General features: G+C 44.6%; 1 protein-coding gene across 1 annotated transcript in view; it reads left to right on the top strand.

Moving 5' to 3' along the window:
* Positions 1–1,325: 1,325 nt before the first annotated feature.
* The window catches only part of LANCL2 (LanC like glutathione S-transferase 2), a 32,979-nt gene continuing 18,693 nt past the window's right edge, over positions 1,326–15,611 (top strand). Inside the window, exons 1-2 of the mRNA XM_064705001.1 lie at positions 1,326–1,663; positions 11,663–11,780. Of these exons, the coding sequence (XP_064561071.1) occupies positions 1,463–1,663; positions 11,663–11,780 (319 nt within the window). The 5' untranslated portion in view covers positions 1,326–1,462. The remainder of the gene's footprint in view (positions 1,664–11,662; positions 11,781–15,611) is intronic.

Genomic DNA, 15,611 nt, shown 5'->3' on the forward strand with positions numbered 1-15,611 from the left:
GGGTAAATATTTCAGGGGATAATGAAGTCTCCCGTGCCTGTATTTTGACACAATGCTGTATGCAGCCTTTGGCCGGATTGCAGGCTTTCTGCCGGCTCGCTCTACACAGCGATGTTTCAGTACGCAGTACCAATTCCTGAAGGCTATGACTACATCGACAGCACGTACCATTTATTTGTGAATAGAAAAGATTTCTCCTCAATGATTGTACAGTTCTCTCTCATCTGGAGCTCTTCTCCTAGCTTAAAGTGGAGGTGTCAAAAGACGACGGGCTAAATTTATGGTGACACAGTGCCCTGGCATTCAGTCCCCCCCGGCAGAACTGGATCCGAGACACAGCCGCGCGATTCACACGGGATCCAGACGCTGCTCCTCCCCAGGTGGGATGCGATCCCACCCTCACGTCCAGCCGCCACCGCGATCGCTGAGGGCCTTCCCCACCCATCGCGGCCAGCCCCCTCCAGGGCTGTGAGGTTTTCTGGTGTCTTTTCGGGGGGGCTCGGGGCTGTTTTTCTAGAACGTTTTGGCTTGTTGGAGCGGGCTGCCCGCCGGCCGAACGGTGAGCGCGGCCAGGCCAACATTACAGCCGGGGGCGGGCCGAGGGAAGGAGACCACCCCCCTTCTCCCCGGGGAGCTGCCGCCTCTCGCCGGCTGAGGGGCGGTCGCCGCCGGCTGCGCCGTCCCCACCGGGCGGTGGCCGTGGAGCGCGTCCCTCCCTCCCACCGGGGCTGGCCGGAGACCGGCGCGCCGGGCGCGGGGGCTGCCGGCGGATGAGCGCGGCCCGGCGGCGGCTGCGGATGAGCCGGGCGAAGGAGCTGGTGGCGTACTGCCTGCTCCTGGGGCTGTCCGTGCCCCTCCTGCTGCTGCTGCCGCTCCTCTGAGATGCGCCGGGCGGCGGCTCGCCCCCGCCGCGGGGGGACGGGCGGGAGGAGCCGGCGGCAGCCCCGCTCCGCCGCCCGGCGTGCGGCCGGCGGCAGCAGCAGCCCGAGGCAGTGACGCCCCGGCGGGGGAGGATGAGGCGCCGGATCGAGCTTTGCAGCCGTGCCACCCAGCCTGCGCCGGCGGGCGGGCTGCCGCTTCCCGCGGGGGGGCCCGGCCGCGCTCTGCCCCTGTACAGGCTGTGATGGCCCCGCGCTCGCCGCGCCCCCGCCTCGGGTGAAAGGCACGCCGAGCAGAGCCGCGGCCTCGCAGCTTTCCCTTTCGCCTGCCAAAGTTGGGCTTCGGTGGCTCGGGGTCGGGGCGGCGGCGCCTCCGCCCTGGAGCGGCCCCGATGGGCCCGCGGCCGCAGACCCTGTCACCGCAGCCGCCCTCCTGAGGCAGCCCCGCGGCACGGCCGCTGTAGCCGGGGGCAGCTGTAGCCGGGGGCGGCCGCGGCGCTCGCGTTGCTGCAAAGCCGCTCTGCGGGGCGGAGTGTGTCCCCGCCGGCTCGCCGTGCGGGGAGGCGGGCCGGGGGCCGGCTGAGATGGGAGAGAGCATGTCCAAGAGGCTGAAGCTGCAGCTGGGCGGTGAAGCGGAGATGGAGGAGCGGGCTTTCGCCAACCCCTACCCCGACTACCAGCCGCAGGGAGCCGTGGCAGCCCCCAGCGCGGCGGACGCTCACCGGGACAGGGCGCTGCAGCCGCCGGCGGAGGAGGACTCCCTCCCCTTCGGCGCCGATGGGAAGGTGAGTCCCGGGCGGAGGGCAGGCGCCGCGTCCCGGAGCCTGGGCCCGGCCTCCCCGGTGGGTTGCCCGCTGCCAGCGGCCCCGCGGCGCGGGCGGCCGTGGGTTCCTCCCCGGGGCGGCCCCGGCGAGACGCGGGTCTGGCGGCGGGGGTGCTGGGGCCGCCCGCGGCCTGCGCGCCGGCGGAGCTCGGGGCGGCCGCCGCGGCCTCGGGGGCGCCCGAGGGGAGGGAGCGGCGGGGTGAACTGAGGGAAGCAGCGGGAGCTCGGCCCGGCCGCGCGGCTCAGCCCGGCAGCAGCGGCTCTGAATTCGGGCTGTTTGTTTTACTCCGGTGGGTGCGGGAATGAACGCGGTGCCCCAGCTGAACGCTATATAGCAGAACACCTATAGCAGCTCATACTACGGTGGTTTGGTGTCTCAGAAGAAGTTGTCAGCAGAAGTTGCCCGAGTTTCACCAGAGAAAATGCATGAGGGAATGGAAAAGATGAACGCCCATCTAAAAAAGGAGAGTTTATTTTCGGGGGACAGCAACGCTCACTCATTAGGTGAAGCTAGAGTCTTCTCACGTGTTTATTTACTGACATGTGCACTTTTATAAGTTCAGGTGCACCATGATAAGCGCCTGGCAAGTTGGTTCATGCTCACAGAAGGTCTGCCTGGTAGGACTGGTCACACAAGGTTTGCAGTCGTCCTGCTCTGGTTATCTCCTTGATGCCATGTGCCAGTTTGGTATACTGTGAGTGTCTTAGGTTTTAAGTAGAGAAGCTGCTCTGGCCTGGCCTGGCCTGTTAACATGCAGGCTGGGTTAATCTGCAGAAGGAGTGCCAGAATATGGACTTTCTGTCATTTAGCCCCTCTGCAGCCTCATCCTTCAGTACTGTACAGCTTTGTCATCTTTTGCATGGAAAACACTGCGTGGTGACACTGCTACAAGCACAAATGCATTGATGGTGGGAAGTTAGCTTCCTAACTTTCTTGTTTGTATGCTGAGATGAATAAAGGAAAGCTCTTGATACCAGCTCTGTATTTTCCTGCTTGTGGCAGTATGGAATTACCTTGACTTACTGATAGAGTGGGACGAGGATGGTGATGCCCAGCAGTGGGAGGGACATTCGCCCTGACCATTTTAAGTACCTGCAGGACACCATCAGCTCACCATCCGTCCAAGGCAATGAAAGGTTTCACCAGGTTGTTTATGACTGATGTTTATGAAGTTGTATGTGGCTAAGCAGAGTGCACAAAAGAGAATGCTTTGGGGTTTCAATGTCTTAACTGCTGCAGATAATTGCAGCTGTCAAAAGCAAAGCATTTGAGAAGGTTTAAAAAGCAAGAGTAGGTGTAAAAGTGAAATCTGCTTTGTTTTGTATACAGCTCCCTGGCAGTATGCTGAGTGTTGGTAGCGCTGTTTTTTCCTTGTGGAAGAGAATTGTTATTTCTTTGTTCTTTTGTGTCTGGCTTAGTCTATAAAAACCATCCAAGTATGATGAGTTGAATTATAAAGGCAGAGAGGAGATGGCAGAGCCACTGTAGCTATATATTGTTGTAAAATCGGTAAAAAACATACCAAGTCCCTTGTAGGCCAGTCATCTTGTGTACCTGCTTTAAACCCCACACTTCATCTCCATGTTTTAAAAGAGAAAACACTCCTTCATTTACTGCTGATCTAGATGGACTAAAGCTTCTCAAGTGAGTTAACCAGAAGAATGGTGAGATATCAAAAGAAGATGAACATCCTTGAAGATGAACACTACATCCGTAGAAGATGAACATCTGTACATTTTAGAGTATACTAGATCTATTGAAGAATAGTTCAACTCTAATTTACTTCAGATTTGATTCTTGAATGAATCCAAATTGAGGGATGTTGTTCTGTGGCAGAGCTGAAATGAGTTAGTCAAGAATTTCTAGCCCGGTGTTCACATTAGCAGTGCCTGTTAGGCTGTCCTATGCATGAGAATGGTGTTTTTACAGTGCATGTATGTGTTTTTGCCCCAGCATCAATGGTGGATGACATTCCTTTTTGGAAAGTGGCAGTCAGCTGCTATTGGTGCAGGTGTGTTCAGAAAATGTTAGAGCACCTGAGTAGTCTTGTATTTGATAAAAGGTGGTGTGTGTGGGCTCTGTTCAGGAGGATGAAGTGCCTCTGGGAAAAAAAATAATTCTGTACTGCCTTAAAACCATGTAACTACAGCAATTCTGTGCATTTCGTAGGAAAAGACAGAAGCAAGTGTACATTTTCTTTTGGTTTTCCATCTGCAAAATCTCAGGAGTCATTTTATGTGTTTCTGCGCTAGAATATAGCTGTGAGAATATTTATGTGTATTTATATTCTTTGAAGTATTTGCATGCTGTCACTCCTAGTACTGTCTTTTTGTGACATTTCATGATGGGTACTTTTGTTGTTGTTGTGATTTTCAGTTTGTGTTTTAGTGTTTTATTTTTGCATTTAATGACTCCCATTCCATCGGAGAAATGTCTTTGCTTCCCTAAAGCCCCAGTGAAGACAAAGGGACTTTACACAGGGTAGGAAGTCTGTTCTGTAAACTTTTGTACACAAGCCCACCTAAAAATGAGGGCATCTTTCAGAAGGCCTCAGTGCAGTGCATAATGCCTTCCTCTCCCATCTGCTGCTGCGTGGAGTGAGGAGCGCTGAGTGACTCACGTAATGACAGCCTGAGGTGTGCAGGGCTCTGCTGTTGTCATGGAAGGTAATGCATTATTAATCCATTCGATTTCTTAGTCTGTCATGATTGCCATCTAAAATTCACCTGCTTGATAAAAGGACAAGAAGCTCTTCAAGGAATTGTCTGGAAGGTGAGACAATCGGGACAAAAATCTCCATATGGAAGTGTGTGTGGGTTAAGTATTGTTCAGAAATCTTGAAGGTATGGGAGTAGGAGAACAGAATTTGAGGTTGCTGATTTGCTTTCTTATTAGTAGTCACAGTAAACAATGCAGCTATCTATGTGGGCTCTGCTCATGTAGTTGAAATTCACTGTTTTCATAACTAGATCTCTTCATCATTAAAGTATCATGAACTTAAATTGCTTCTGTAACTTGTCTGAGAAAGCCAAAGTAATATTTCATCAGACAGCATTAATTCTAGATTAATAATAAACAATTTAAAATGTAAACCTTTGTTTAATAAGTGATGTTTAAAGTTCAATCAAATATACATCCTGTAGCCTTTTTCTTTTTTGTTTGGGCCCCACAGAGATACCTTAACCTAAAAATGTGCCTATAGATATTATCTCAAAGTGGTCAGTCCAAAGGTTTTCAAAATGGAAATGTAGATGGCTGGGGGAGGCAGAGAAATTAATAGTCTCATAACAAAGTTCTTAGTTCCCTAGTGTGGTAGAGAGTTACACAGCTCTAAAGGATTTCCTGGGAAGGAGAAGGGTGAGGAGAGCTTGCTCCTGGGGGTGCTGATGGCTTGTTCAAGGGTCTGTTGCCTCCTCAGAGCCACCACAGCCCTGTGGCTGCATTTGCAGTATGGTCAGGTGTGATTGGGAATTCTCCTTCACACTGACTACAGGCAAGTGACCTGGGAAGAAAAGGCAGCCTGATATTATCTGCTCAGCCAGGGGAAGGTGGAAGCCTAGACAATGATCTGAGTTTTGTGGTTGTGCAAAAAAAAAGAAGCATCCTTGTCATCAAGAAATTAACATGATCCCAGCCCTTACGTTAAGATTGTCTGAATTTGTTGTGGAATCACAAGACAGAAGCAAAATTAGATTCAAACTTCATGAACTGGTCACTAGAGTCCCCAAACTTTTAACTTCTTTTTTAGGCAAATTCTTCCTTTGTATGTTTTTTCCTGACTTGCCATAGTGTTCTAAGAATATTAGAAAAAAGTGGTATGTTCTGAGAAATGTATACAATACCTTATTAGGCTTTGCAGGGGACTTCTTACAGGGAACCTGTTCAAAGATAATGGTGCTCATTGGCAAGTACCTATTAATGGTGATATATGATATTTACTTAGATTTATCATTTGAGTGATTTAGTAGTATTTAGTTTCCTAATGCTTTCTCAATCTCCTGTTACTTCTGATAATGCCCTTATGTGGCTTTTAGTCTTCCTTCTCCTGTAAAATATACTTTTAAATATATATATATATGGATTTTTATCATAGCCTCACTTGTCTTCTCCCTTTGTTTTTTTTGTTGGTTTTTTTTTTGTTTGTGTTTTTAGTTTGATTTTTTTTTCATTTTTAAAAACTTTTTGTGGTTGCCTCACTGTGCGTTTTAGTTACCTCACTGGGAGCAGCAATTTCTCTGTGTTCTGGGACTGACTCAGCAACAACTTATACTAATGAGTATTATACAACTTATTGCACTGGAGGCAAAATTCAACCAAAGCCACTAAATAATTCTGCCCACTTTTTTCCAGAGATGTGGGATGAGGTAGCTGTATTTCTTGAGCTTATTACTTTTTTGACCATTTCCTGGCTGTCCAACTCAGGCATGTGCTATTTTCATAGGGGACTCTCAGACAAACAAGGTTTGCAGTGTTCTCTGTAATTCTTCAGAATGAAAGTTTGTTTTGCTTTTTGATAGTCTTGGCCAAAACTGAGCCTGGAAATCATTCTGTTGTACTTCGTTGTCCCTCACTAACTCCTGGCAGTCGTGCACAGCCTGGAAGGAAGAGCTGCTGTTTCTTTCCCACAGCACAGGCAGCACTGAACACTGCTTAGGGCTTTTCTGATGCTTTTGTAGTGAAAGCCTCTCCTGCTGTTCAGGAGGTGACCATAGAGTTAAGCCTGTTTGGTTTCACTCAATCAGTTCTGAATGAAAATACTTCATGAAATCAAACCCCCAAGTTCTGATTAAATTGTCTCACATCCATCCACTCTTCATCAGTTTCTAGTTTTATCTTGCAAACCTGCATGTTAATGAGTTGTTACTCCAGCTAGTTGTGTGGGCAAGTGCAATAACACGTACTTGCTTCCTGGTGAAAATAAATTTTATTTGGGTCTAACTGCACTTATCTGCTGTCAAGCTCAATATGTGGAATATATCTGCTCTCTGCATTGAGATAACTTAGAATTGGTAGAGGTTTTAGCTTTTTTTGAAACTTGAGGACCACCTAAAAATGTCACAGCTAGGCTAGACACTTTTGTGTAGTGAGTGACTTAAAATCATACTCAGACTTTTATTTTCTCAGCTTTCAAGAAGTTGCATGTTGGTGTTAGGCTACCTGGAGGACCAGCGATTTTCCGTATTGCTCTTTTGCTTTATCAGTGTCCATTTCGCAAAACATAGGATATCCGGTAATTGTGTTTATTTTGGTTACCAATAATCTGGAGCTCTTCGATGATTCTTTGTGATGATTTAGATCTTTAAGCTTTGGATTTTTGCTATCTTATAACCAATGAGAGATATAACTTCTTTCACACACAAATGCGTTAGAGACAGTCTTATTTCTCACCTGCCTTAAGTAGTTCTTTCTATAACTTGAATGCTTGCCTTTTAATGATGTTTTTCACACCCTTATATCCCTGAGACAGGGCAATGACTGTGTTTAAAGCCTATTCCTAAGCTGGCATTTGTAGCAGTGTAGGAATTTGCCTACAGCTATTGATTTCTCTATCTCTTCCTCCTCTTCCCCTTCTTTTTTTGCCTTTTGTTTTGGTTTTTTTCCCCTATTGTCACACGTATGGCACTAAGTGGTAGATCACTGAAAATCAGTGCAATGTGTTCTACAGACAGTACTGTTTCAACGCATTTTTTAAGCATGTGGTTTTGCAGAACTGGCATTTGTTTCTGGAGGACCTGTCTGAGAAGTAGCAGAGAACTGTGTTTGAGTGTTTCAGAGGCTGGGTGATGAGCTTCAACAGTGTCTGGTATTTTCAGAGAAGAAGGAGCTGCTCTTGGAGCTGTAAGAGTCTTTTGACTTAGGTAAAAATAAAGTAGAACTTGTTCTTCTGTACAAAAAGACTGGTCACCTCCCAGCAGACCTTGCTAGATTCTGCATATGGGATCCTACTGCCATCCCTTCTTGTCTGCTTTTGCAGGAACTTGTGGAGGTGAGTGTGAGAGCTCATCCTGCTTCAGTAGACCCATGCTCCAATGCATGGGTGTGAAACCTGGCTCCCTTACAGTCAGTGGCAAAGTTCCCAAAGATTTCTGTACAGCCAGGATTCCTCATTTCAGCAGAACTGTGAGCTTTCCCCTACTACATTCTTCCTCGCCAGTGACTGTCATGTTCTTTCTGCCATCTTCTGTGCAAGTTTGGTTTCTGAATGAGTTCTTGCTACAGCACCAACTTGAGCTCTGTTTTCTTCTCTTTGAAATACACTTTGGCAAAGACAACACAGCACCATGTTATGTGTTCTGTTCTACACATCACCAGCAACAAAATGAGGTGAATTAAAAGTGTATATTCTTCTTGTTTGGGAGGTAGCACTGTGTGTATAGGTAATCTCGTTTCTACTTCTGCAGAATCAGTTGCTTACTTCTGCAGTCTGATTTTGCATGCAGCATCTATCCCCAAAAACAGGATGAATTAAACTAGGGTTAAGAGCAAGATGGTTGTTTTGGGAGCTGGTGGTAGCAAGAAAGATTGGTACATTGGCAACTTGTGAGGAAGCTGTGAGCTCAGGTCTCCATTGCCCTGCTGTGGCTCTGCACAAGTCCTTAGCATAGATGTCATGAGCAAGCAAATGCCAGGAGGTGTTTTTGAACAACGCACGGGTATCTAAATGTCTTTGACAATTGCAAATGAGATTACTCATCCCATGTCTGTCAAACCAGACTGTTACTTTAATGACAAAAGGAGTGCCATGAGGCCTCAGGGTTACACTCAGACTTACATCAGCACTGTGACATTTGGTCCAAATGTGCATGCGAGACTTTAAAGTTACAGACTTCTCTTACCTACTGGAAATCATGATGTACAATACATATATGCCAGCTGCTTATTGCCTCCTCTGCCCCTGGTTCTGGTTTGTTTTAATGCCATGGCCATAAAGCTGGATATGGCTGCAATGGTCAGTAGGAACTGATATGTTATTGTAATGTCGACTGCAAGTTAAATGTTTGGGGTTTTTAGGAGATTTTTATTTGCACCATTATAGAAATTTTATAAATATAAAGATATTTTTGTATCTATAAATATAAAAAAATTATAATAACAGAATCACAGATTATTCTGTGTTGGAATAGACCTATAACAACCATTGAGTCCGACTCTTAAGTGAACGGCCCATATGGGGATCTGGCCCATGACCTTAGTGTTAGCACTGTGCTCTAATGTAGGTTTGTAGTTCTAGTGCTGAATTTACAAAAGTAAATGAGTTAAATTCTCTTTAGAAACACTACAAATGAAAGAAAGCAGATAGGGGAAACATGTATTGCTAAGAAGGACAGCATAATTTAGACATCGTGTGATTAGTGCCAAAGGCGAGTGATGTTACAGAAGTACTTACATTCTTTACATTTTTGTTGGCTTTGGAAGGCTTTATATTGGGATATAGCTTTGCCTGCTCTCTCACTGCAATGGAAGAAGTGATGTGGTTCGAATAAATAACAAAACTATTAATTTCCAAACCAACATATTTTGGTTTTTCTGCATCACTTTTGTGCTGATAATAAGCCTTTTTAGCTACCATTACCAGTATGGCACAAGGCCATATGAGGTATAATGAGGAATGAGCCCTTGTTTTTGTGTTTTGACAATATAAAACTTGGGCAGTGTTTGGGATGATAATGGTTGTTCTCTCTGCAGCAGCAGAGGAATAATGCAGCAGTTGAATTCCTGGAGAAAGCCTTTTCTGATTAAAGGTACCCTTCAGCTCCTGCTATCACCCAGTCTGTTGGGAACCAGAAGTAAATGTGCCGCTGGATATCAGAGATCAGGCTTCCTGGTTTTTGTTTGTCCCTACAGGAATAACAAGTCACCTGCAGCAAAGGCTGAATGCCAGCTGGAAACATCCTCTTGAGATGAATGTGCTTCTGATGAAAATCAATCTGTGCTCCACACAAGTGTGCATGTTATGCTCAGTTGTAATGCTGCCCCAAGATTCCTTGAAGGAAGCTTTTAAATCTTCTAAAGCCACCTTTCAATATTCATTTCTTTGTGCAATTAATTTATTCTAGTGCATGTAAGCATCTGTTACGAGCTTATAGGGAAATCTTATAAAATGAGCAGTGACAGTGCTTGCTTAGGAAAGCTTCAGAGCAACCAGAAAAAAAGAGAGAAGGATAGCTGGGGAAAACTTGGTTGCCACTTATAACCTATTCACACTGACATAAACTTGGGAGTAGCTTTGTTTGGACTTACAGATAATTATAAAAATAATAATAAAAATATTCTTTAATCTTTAATCAGTGCTTTTCCAAGCACTGAACCAAGACAAGTAAGTTACAATTCAGATTCCAGAGAGAGGGATTACCAACCTAAGCTAAATTATTTGTATGGGACTGAGATTTCAATGCAGAACCCGGGCATCCTGATGTCCTAGTATTCCCCTCCTACCTCTAAGTAATTTAATCTGGTGTTTGATATATCCTGATTTGGTAACAGCAGGTGTATTGTCAGAACAAAAAGATAACCAGCATGCTTGTGATGTGCAGTAGGTAAATAAATGGGGAGTCTGAAGCCTCAGTTCACTCTTGTCAGATAAGCTGAGCTCTGTGCCTGGATGCATCCACGTGAATATCCTCATGCTGTTTCACCATATGCCTTAGCATCGGCATAGCTGTCTTTTGAAGGAGAGAAGCCCTGCCCTTGAGGAAGGTTTTCCTTTGTGTTGAGACCTCACTGAACCAGTCAAAAAGGGAGGGTGGTGTGGTGGTGGTGATGTGAATGCATAGTACAGTTCCTTAACAGAAAGGTGCTTAACACCACAGAAGAATAACAGGCTTCAGATGCCTACTGTGTTTGGCTGCTTGAGATATTAGAGAAGGTTAAGGTGTCTCTAGCTTGTTTCTAGAATTATGTGTGTTCAGTGTGAGATATTTCCTTTTCCCTTCCTATCTTACCATGGATATCCTTAAATGGATTTGAACTGTTCACCCTGAAGATTTCTGGTGTGTCAGAAGCCTTGTGCAATTCTTAAATATTTCTGATTTCTGAATCTGTTGGATGGATGTTTGAAATCACTGATTTTTTTTTTTTTGAAGTTTCTCTCTGAACAAGAGTGCCTAATGTGGCACATCTTGAGTAATCAGTTGCATGGTGGCATCCAGGACCTGTAATTTACCCAAACCCCACACTTTTGGGATGTGCTGTAGTCAAGAACTTACTGTACTACTGTACTAATTTCCATGTTCCATAGGCTTTAGGGAGTAATCACTAACATATCTTCCCTAAAAGTGTGCATAATAGAGAGAAATGTTGAAAAAGGTAAAGTACTCTCTGATAACATAGATCATGTATTTCATCTATATAAGCATTTTTTGGTCAAAAGTAAAAGCAAGCAGTGTGTAAAATTAAAGACTTGCTTCTTTCCCTTTGTTCCTGAGCTGAAGATGCTGAGCTGCTTCTGCTCATCTTCTTTGGCTTGATTGTCTTGACTATTCTGTACAGAAAGACTGGTCACCTGGTACATTTCTTTTCCTTGGGCTGTTTCCTGCTCTGTAGTGCTACAAAGGGTGTGCAGGGTCCTTGTGATGAGAGCAAGCACCTATAACATGGGGGGCTTGTGCTGTTTGTCCATAACATGGTCTTGGTACCAGGACCCTGATTAGAATTACATGCTGTCACAGTGTCCACAGCTGTTCTTTGTGTGACTTTAAAGAATGCACAGGTAATTTTTGTCTAATGTAGATACCTGTAACTTACCCTGAAATGTAGTCAGAATGAATTTACATGAGACACACTTAAGATGAACCACCTTGATGCTGCTGATTGCTGTATGTGTTATTTATTTCCTAGTTATTTTTTGTTCGATTGTTTTTGGTTTGGTTTGGTTTTCTTCCCAAACAAGAAAGTGGAGCAGGCACTTTGCATTGTTTAATTACTTTCTTTTCTGGCTTGTTCCGTGTCTCCTGCTTTCAGGTCAATGCTCGGTTCTCAAAGCGGATCCAGGCAAAAATCAAGGACCTTCTGCAACAAATGGAGGAAGGGCTGAAGACGGCAGATCCACATGACTGCTCTGCCTATACTGGCTGGACTGGTGAGACACCTAGAATTTCAATGAAATGTATTTGTTAAATGGTGTAATTGGATTTATGCAGAGGAGATTCTGATAGTCTCATAGGAGTGGCGGAAATCCTCTGTTACAGGCATTTTTGTGAGTTGGTTTTTCTTTTAACTCTGGAACCTTGGTCACCACTGCCTGTAACTTGCATTGACTTCAGCAAATAAAGATACAGAATGATAATTGACTTTTGTATATGGAGATCATTGTTTTGCAAGAGGAGTGGATTTTCTAAGGCTGCTCTTTTATCTTTCCTCTTGTTTCTTTAAAATTGCTTTTAAAAAATTGTTATTTTTCACCTTTTTCTGTTCGACAGGCTACTAGTTAGCAGTTTTCTAATGGTAACAGCATTTTCTAATCTCTGGGAATAGATGGGGGGGAATATGTTCTGTGGCCAGAAGCTTGTAGCCTTCAAATCTGGAATTTGTGTAGTTTGGCTATTCTTGTTCTGTCTGTACAAAAATGGTAAAATGGTTGTGTGAGGAGGGGGAGTGTAGAGGTATGGATGCAAGACTGAAGATCATGAGGAAAATCAGGCATATGCAGGTGGTGGTTGTTGCTAGGGACCATTTTTCATTTAGCATTGCATCACTGATGCTGTCCAGATGTAAATGAGCCCTTCTAATTGGTGTGATTTAACCTCACCTGGCAACTAAATATCACACAGCTGAGCACTCACACCCTGCCTCTCCTACATCCCCTCTGCCATAGCTGCATATGGAGGGGATTTGGAAAAAAAAAAAAAAGATAAAACCCATGGGCTGAGATAAGAACAGTTTAATAATTGAAATAAAGTAAAATAATAATAGCAATGTAACCAACAATAATAATTACAATTGTAATGAAAAGGGGAGAAGGATAAAATGCAAGAGAAATGGGTGACGCAGTGTGACCGTGTTCACAGGGGTCTTAGGATGAGGGAAGAGACGATGATATGACTCCATGTTTCAGAAGGCTTGATTTATTGTTTTATGATATATATTATATTGAAACTGTGCTAAAAGAATAGAAGAAGAGATTTCATCAGAAGGCTAGATACGAAGAGAAAAAGAAGGAATTATAACAAAGGTTTGTGGCTCAGACTCTGTCTGAGCCAGCTCACTGTGATTGGCCAGTAATTAGAAACAAACTCATGAGACCAATCACAGATCCACAGGTCCGCATTCCACAGCAGCAGATAATCAATGTTTACATTTTGTTCCTGAGGCCTCTCAGCTTCTCAGGAGGGAAAATCCTAAGGAAAGGATTTTTCATAAAAGATGTCTGTGACAATGCAGAATGCCTTTGCTCACCACCTGCTCACCAAAGTCCAGCCCATGCCTGAGCCGAGATTGGTGGCTTCCAGCCAGCTCCTCCCAGTTTATGTACCCAGCATGATGTCCTGTGGTAGGGGGATATCCCTTTGGCCAGTTTGTGTCAGTTGACCTGGCCATGCTCCCTCCCAGCATCTTGTGCACCTGCTCCCTGGCAGAGCATGAGAAAATGAAAAGTCCGTGACTTAGGGTAAGCATTGCTCAACAACAGCTAAACCATCAGTGTGCTATCAGTGTTATTCTCACACTAAATCCAAACCACAGCACTGTAGCTACAGAGAAGAAAATTAACTATATCCCAGCTGAAACCAGGACACTGATCCTTTAGGCAGAGCCTGCAGTTTTCATGTCGGATGTGGCCACCATTCTTCAAGTTGCCAGGATATGTCCATCTAGGCCTGTTAAGTGTGACTTTGCTGGATAGACTGGCATATTCTGTTCCTGCTCTTCTAGCTCAAACTTCAGGCATACTTAAACATTTAGCACTACATGTTTGAAATATGGCCTGTGGAGATCTATTCTTTTATCTCTGTCATGAGGGGAGAGTGGCTTGGAAAAGCTCTCCAGCCTTCATCCATCCATAGGCTTAAATCTGGCAATTAAAGGGTAAAATTTCTTTTTACCCTTTTTTCTTGATGTTTTGGTACAGATGGTGCTGTGGGTGGATGGGTGGGGAACTTTTAGACAACTCAGGCTTAAAAGATAGACGTGTTTCAGGGTCTGAAAGTGACTGGCTGCTGAGTGCGTGCAGATCTCCAGTGGTGGGCTTTCTCGTGCTGACAGTACGGAATGGCTCCCAGGGAGCTGTGTTCTGGCACAGTGACTGACAACTGAAATTATGGCTGATAAACCAGAGCATACTGAAAATGAGTCATAAGGTAAAAGTAACAGCCATCATTAGCTGAAACAGGAATATAGATGAACAAGTGACGTTGTCTAATGAGTGTGGGATTTTTCCATCCTGTGGAAGGATTGCCATTTACATCTATTCCAAGCTGTTAACTTCTTTCAAGGCTCCTGTGGATATGGTTCTGAATAAAAGTATTTAAATGATCTGGTTTTTAAAATACTTAATGCAGATACTTTTTCCCCAAACTTGCTCTTGCTGCATTTTGCTAGCATGCAAATCAGAAGGTAAAAGTAGTGCTGTAAACAACTGCCCTGCTTTTTATGTACTAAGTCTAGAGAAATCTTACTGGCAGTGCAGTCATGAGTATTGGCTTGCATTTTGTGAAATATCTTTAACATCTTGGAACATGTGCTGTTGGCATGTAGCAACCATGGAACACATGTAAGAGTCCATCTTACTTTATACAAGTACTTTTTTACTTGACCTCTTGTACTTTTTGGCCAGACCTCTTGGAGGAGCCATTTTAAGGGTGTTACACTGAGAAACACTAGGAAGGATGAGATGAACAGGACTTTGTGGCTATATTTCTAATCATCCTTTGGTCAAGCCAAGATACTTACACATCTGTTGCAGCATAAAAAAGGGTTCCACAAATCCCTGTAAATAGCCCACAAGTTCCCATGATGCTGAACTGGGTTACCTAAACTCTGCAGCTTTCTTCTTAGATTCACCTAGAAAGGCTGGCTCAGAGCCTGCCCAGGGAGCATGTGAGGATGTACCAGCACTCTTGTGGTGCTGTTCTGGTACTACTGAGGTACCAGAGCCTCTCTGGGAGCTCAGTGGGCCTTGTGTGTACTTGGCTTTGGATGAGGCTCAGGAGAGTGCTCTCCCCATTCAGAAATGGGTTTGAGTTACAGTGTGGTCTGGAGATAAGTGATTGGCCAATAGGCATCCACTTAGATGGATTTGTTTTCCTTCCTTCAGCCTATGTTGTTGTTATTTCTAAGGTTTTGGTTTGTTTGAATGGAAAACTATGTAATGAGTTCAACGGAGTGAAGCTTGATAGTACCTCCTGGCATTCTTAGAGCCCTGATTTGATTTCTGGCTTTTATAAACCTGCTTGACTTGTACAAGCTTGAAATCTTGTTAGGAAATACTTTTAGGGGGTGTGAAGAACTTGGCAGCTTGAATCCAAAAACTCATCAAAATATCCTTTTACAAATCAAAAGGGAAGTCACTTCTTGCATATAATAGATGAGAATTGTACAATTAGTATACTGAATCACACATGTGCTTGTTAACTCAAATGTTTGAATCTTCAGTGATCTCTTTGTGTAGTGGATTGATGCCAGCTGAATGCAGGGCACCCACAAAGCCTCTCGCTCACTCCCCTCCACAGCTGGACAGGGAAGAGAAAAATATAACAAAGGCTGCATGGGTTGAGATAAGGACCAGGAGAAATCACTCACTGAATACCATTATGGGCAAAACAGGCTAGAATTAAAGATATTAATTGAATTTATTTCTAAAATAAATTTTATTTCAAAATCAGAGCAGGATTGTGAGAAGTAAAATAAGACCTTCAAAACATCTTCTTCCCTTCTTCCCAGCTCTACATCCTGCCCCAGCAGCACAGGGAGACAG

This window comes from Zonotrichia leucophrys, chromosome 2, assembly GCF_028769735.1.
Source record: "Zonotrichia leucophrys gambelii isolate GWCS_2022_RI chromosome 2, RI_Zleu_2.0, whole genome shotgun sequence".
Taxonomy (NCBI): domain Eukaryota; kingdom Metazoa; phylum Chordata; class Aves; order Passeriformes; family Passerellidae; genus Zonotrichia; species Zonotrichia leucophrys.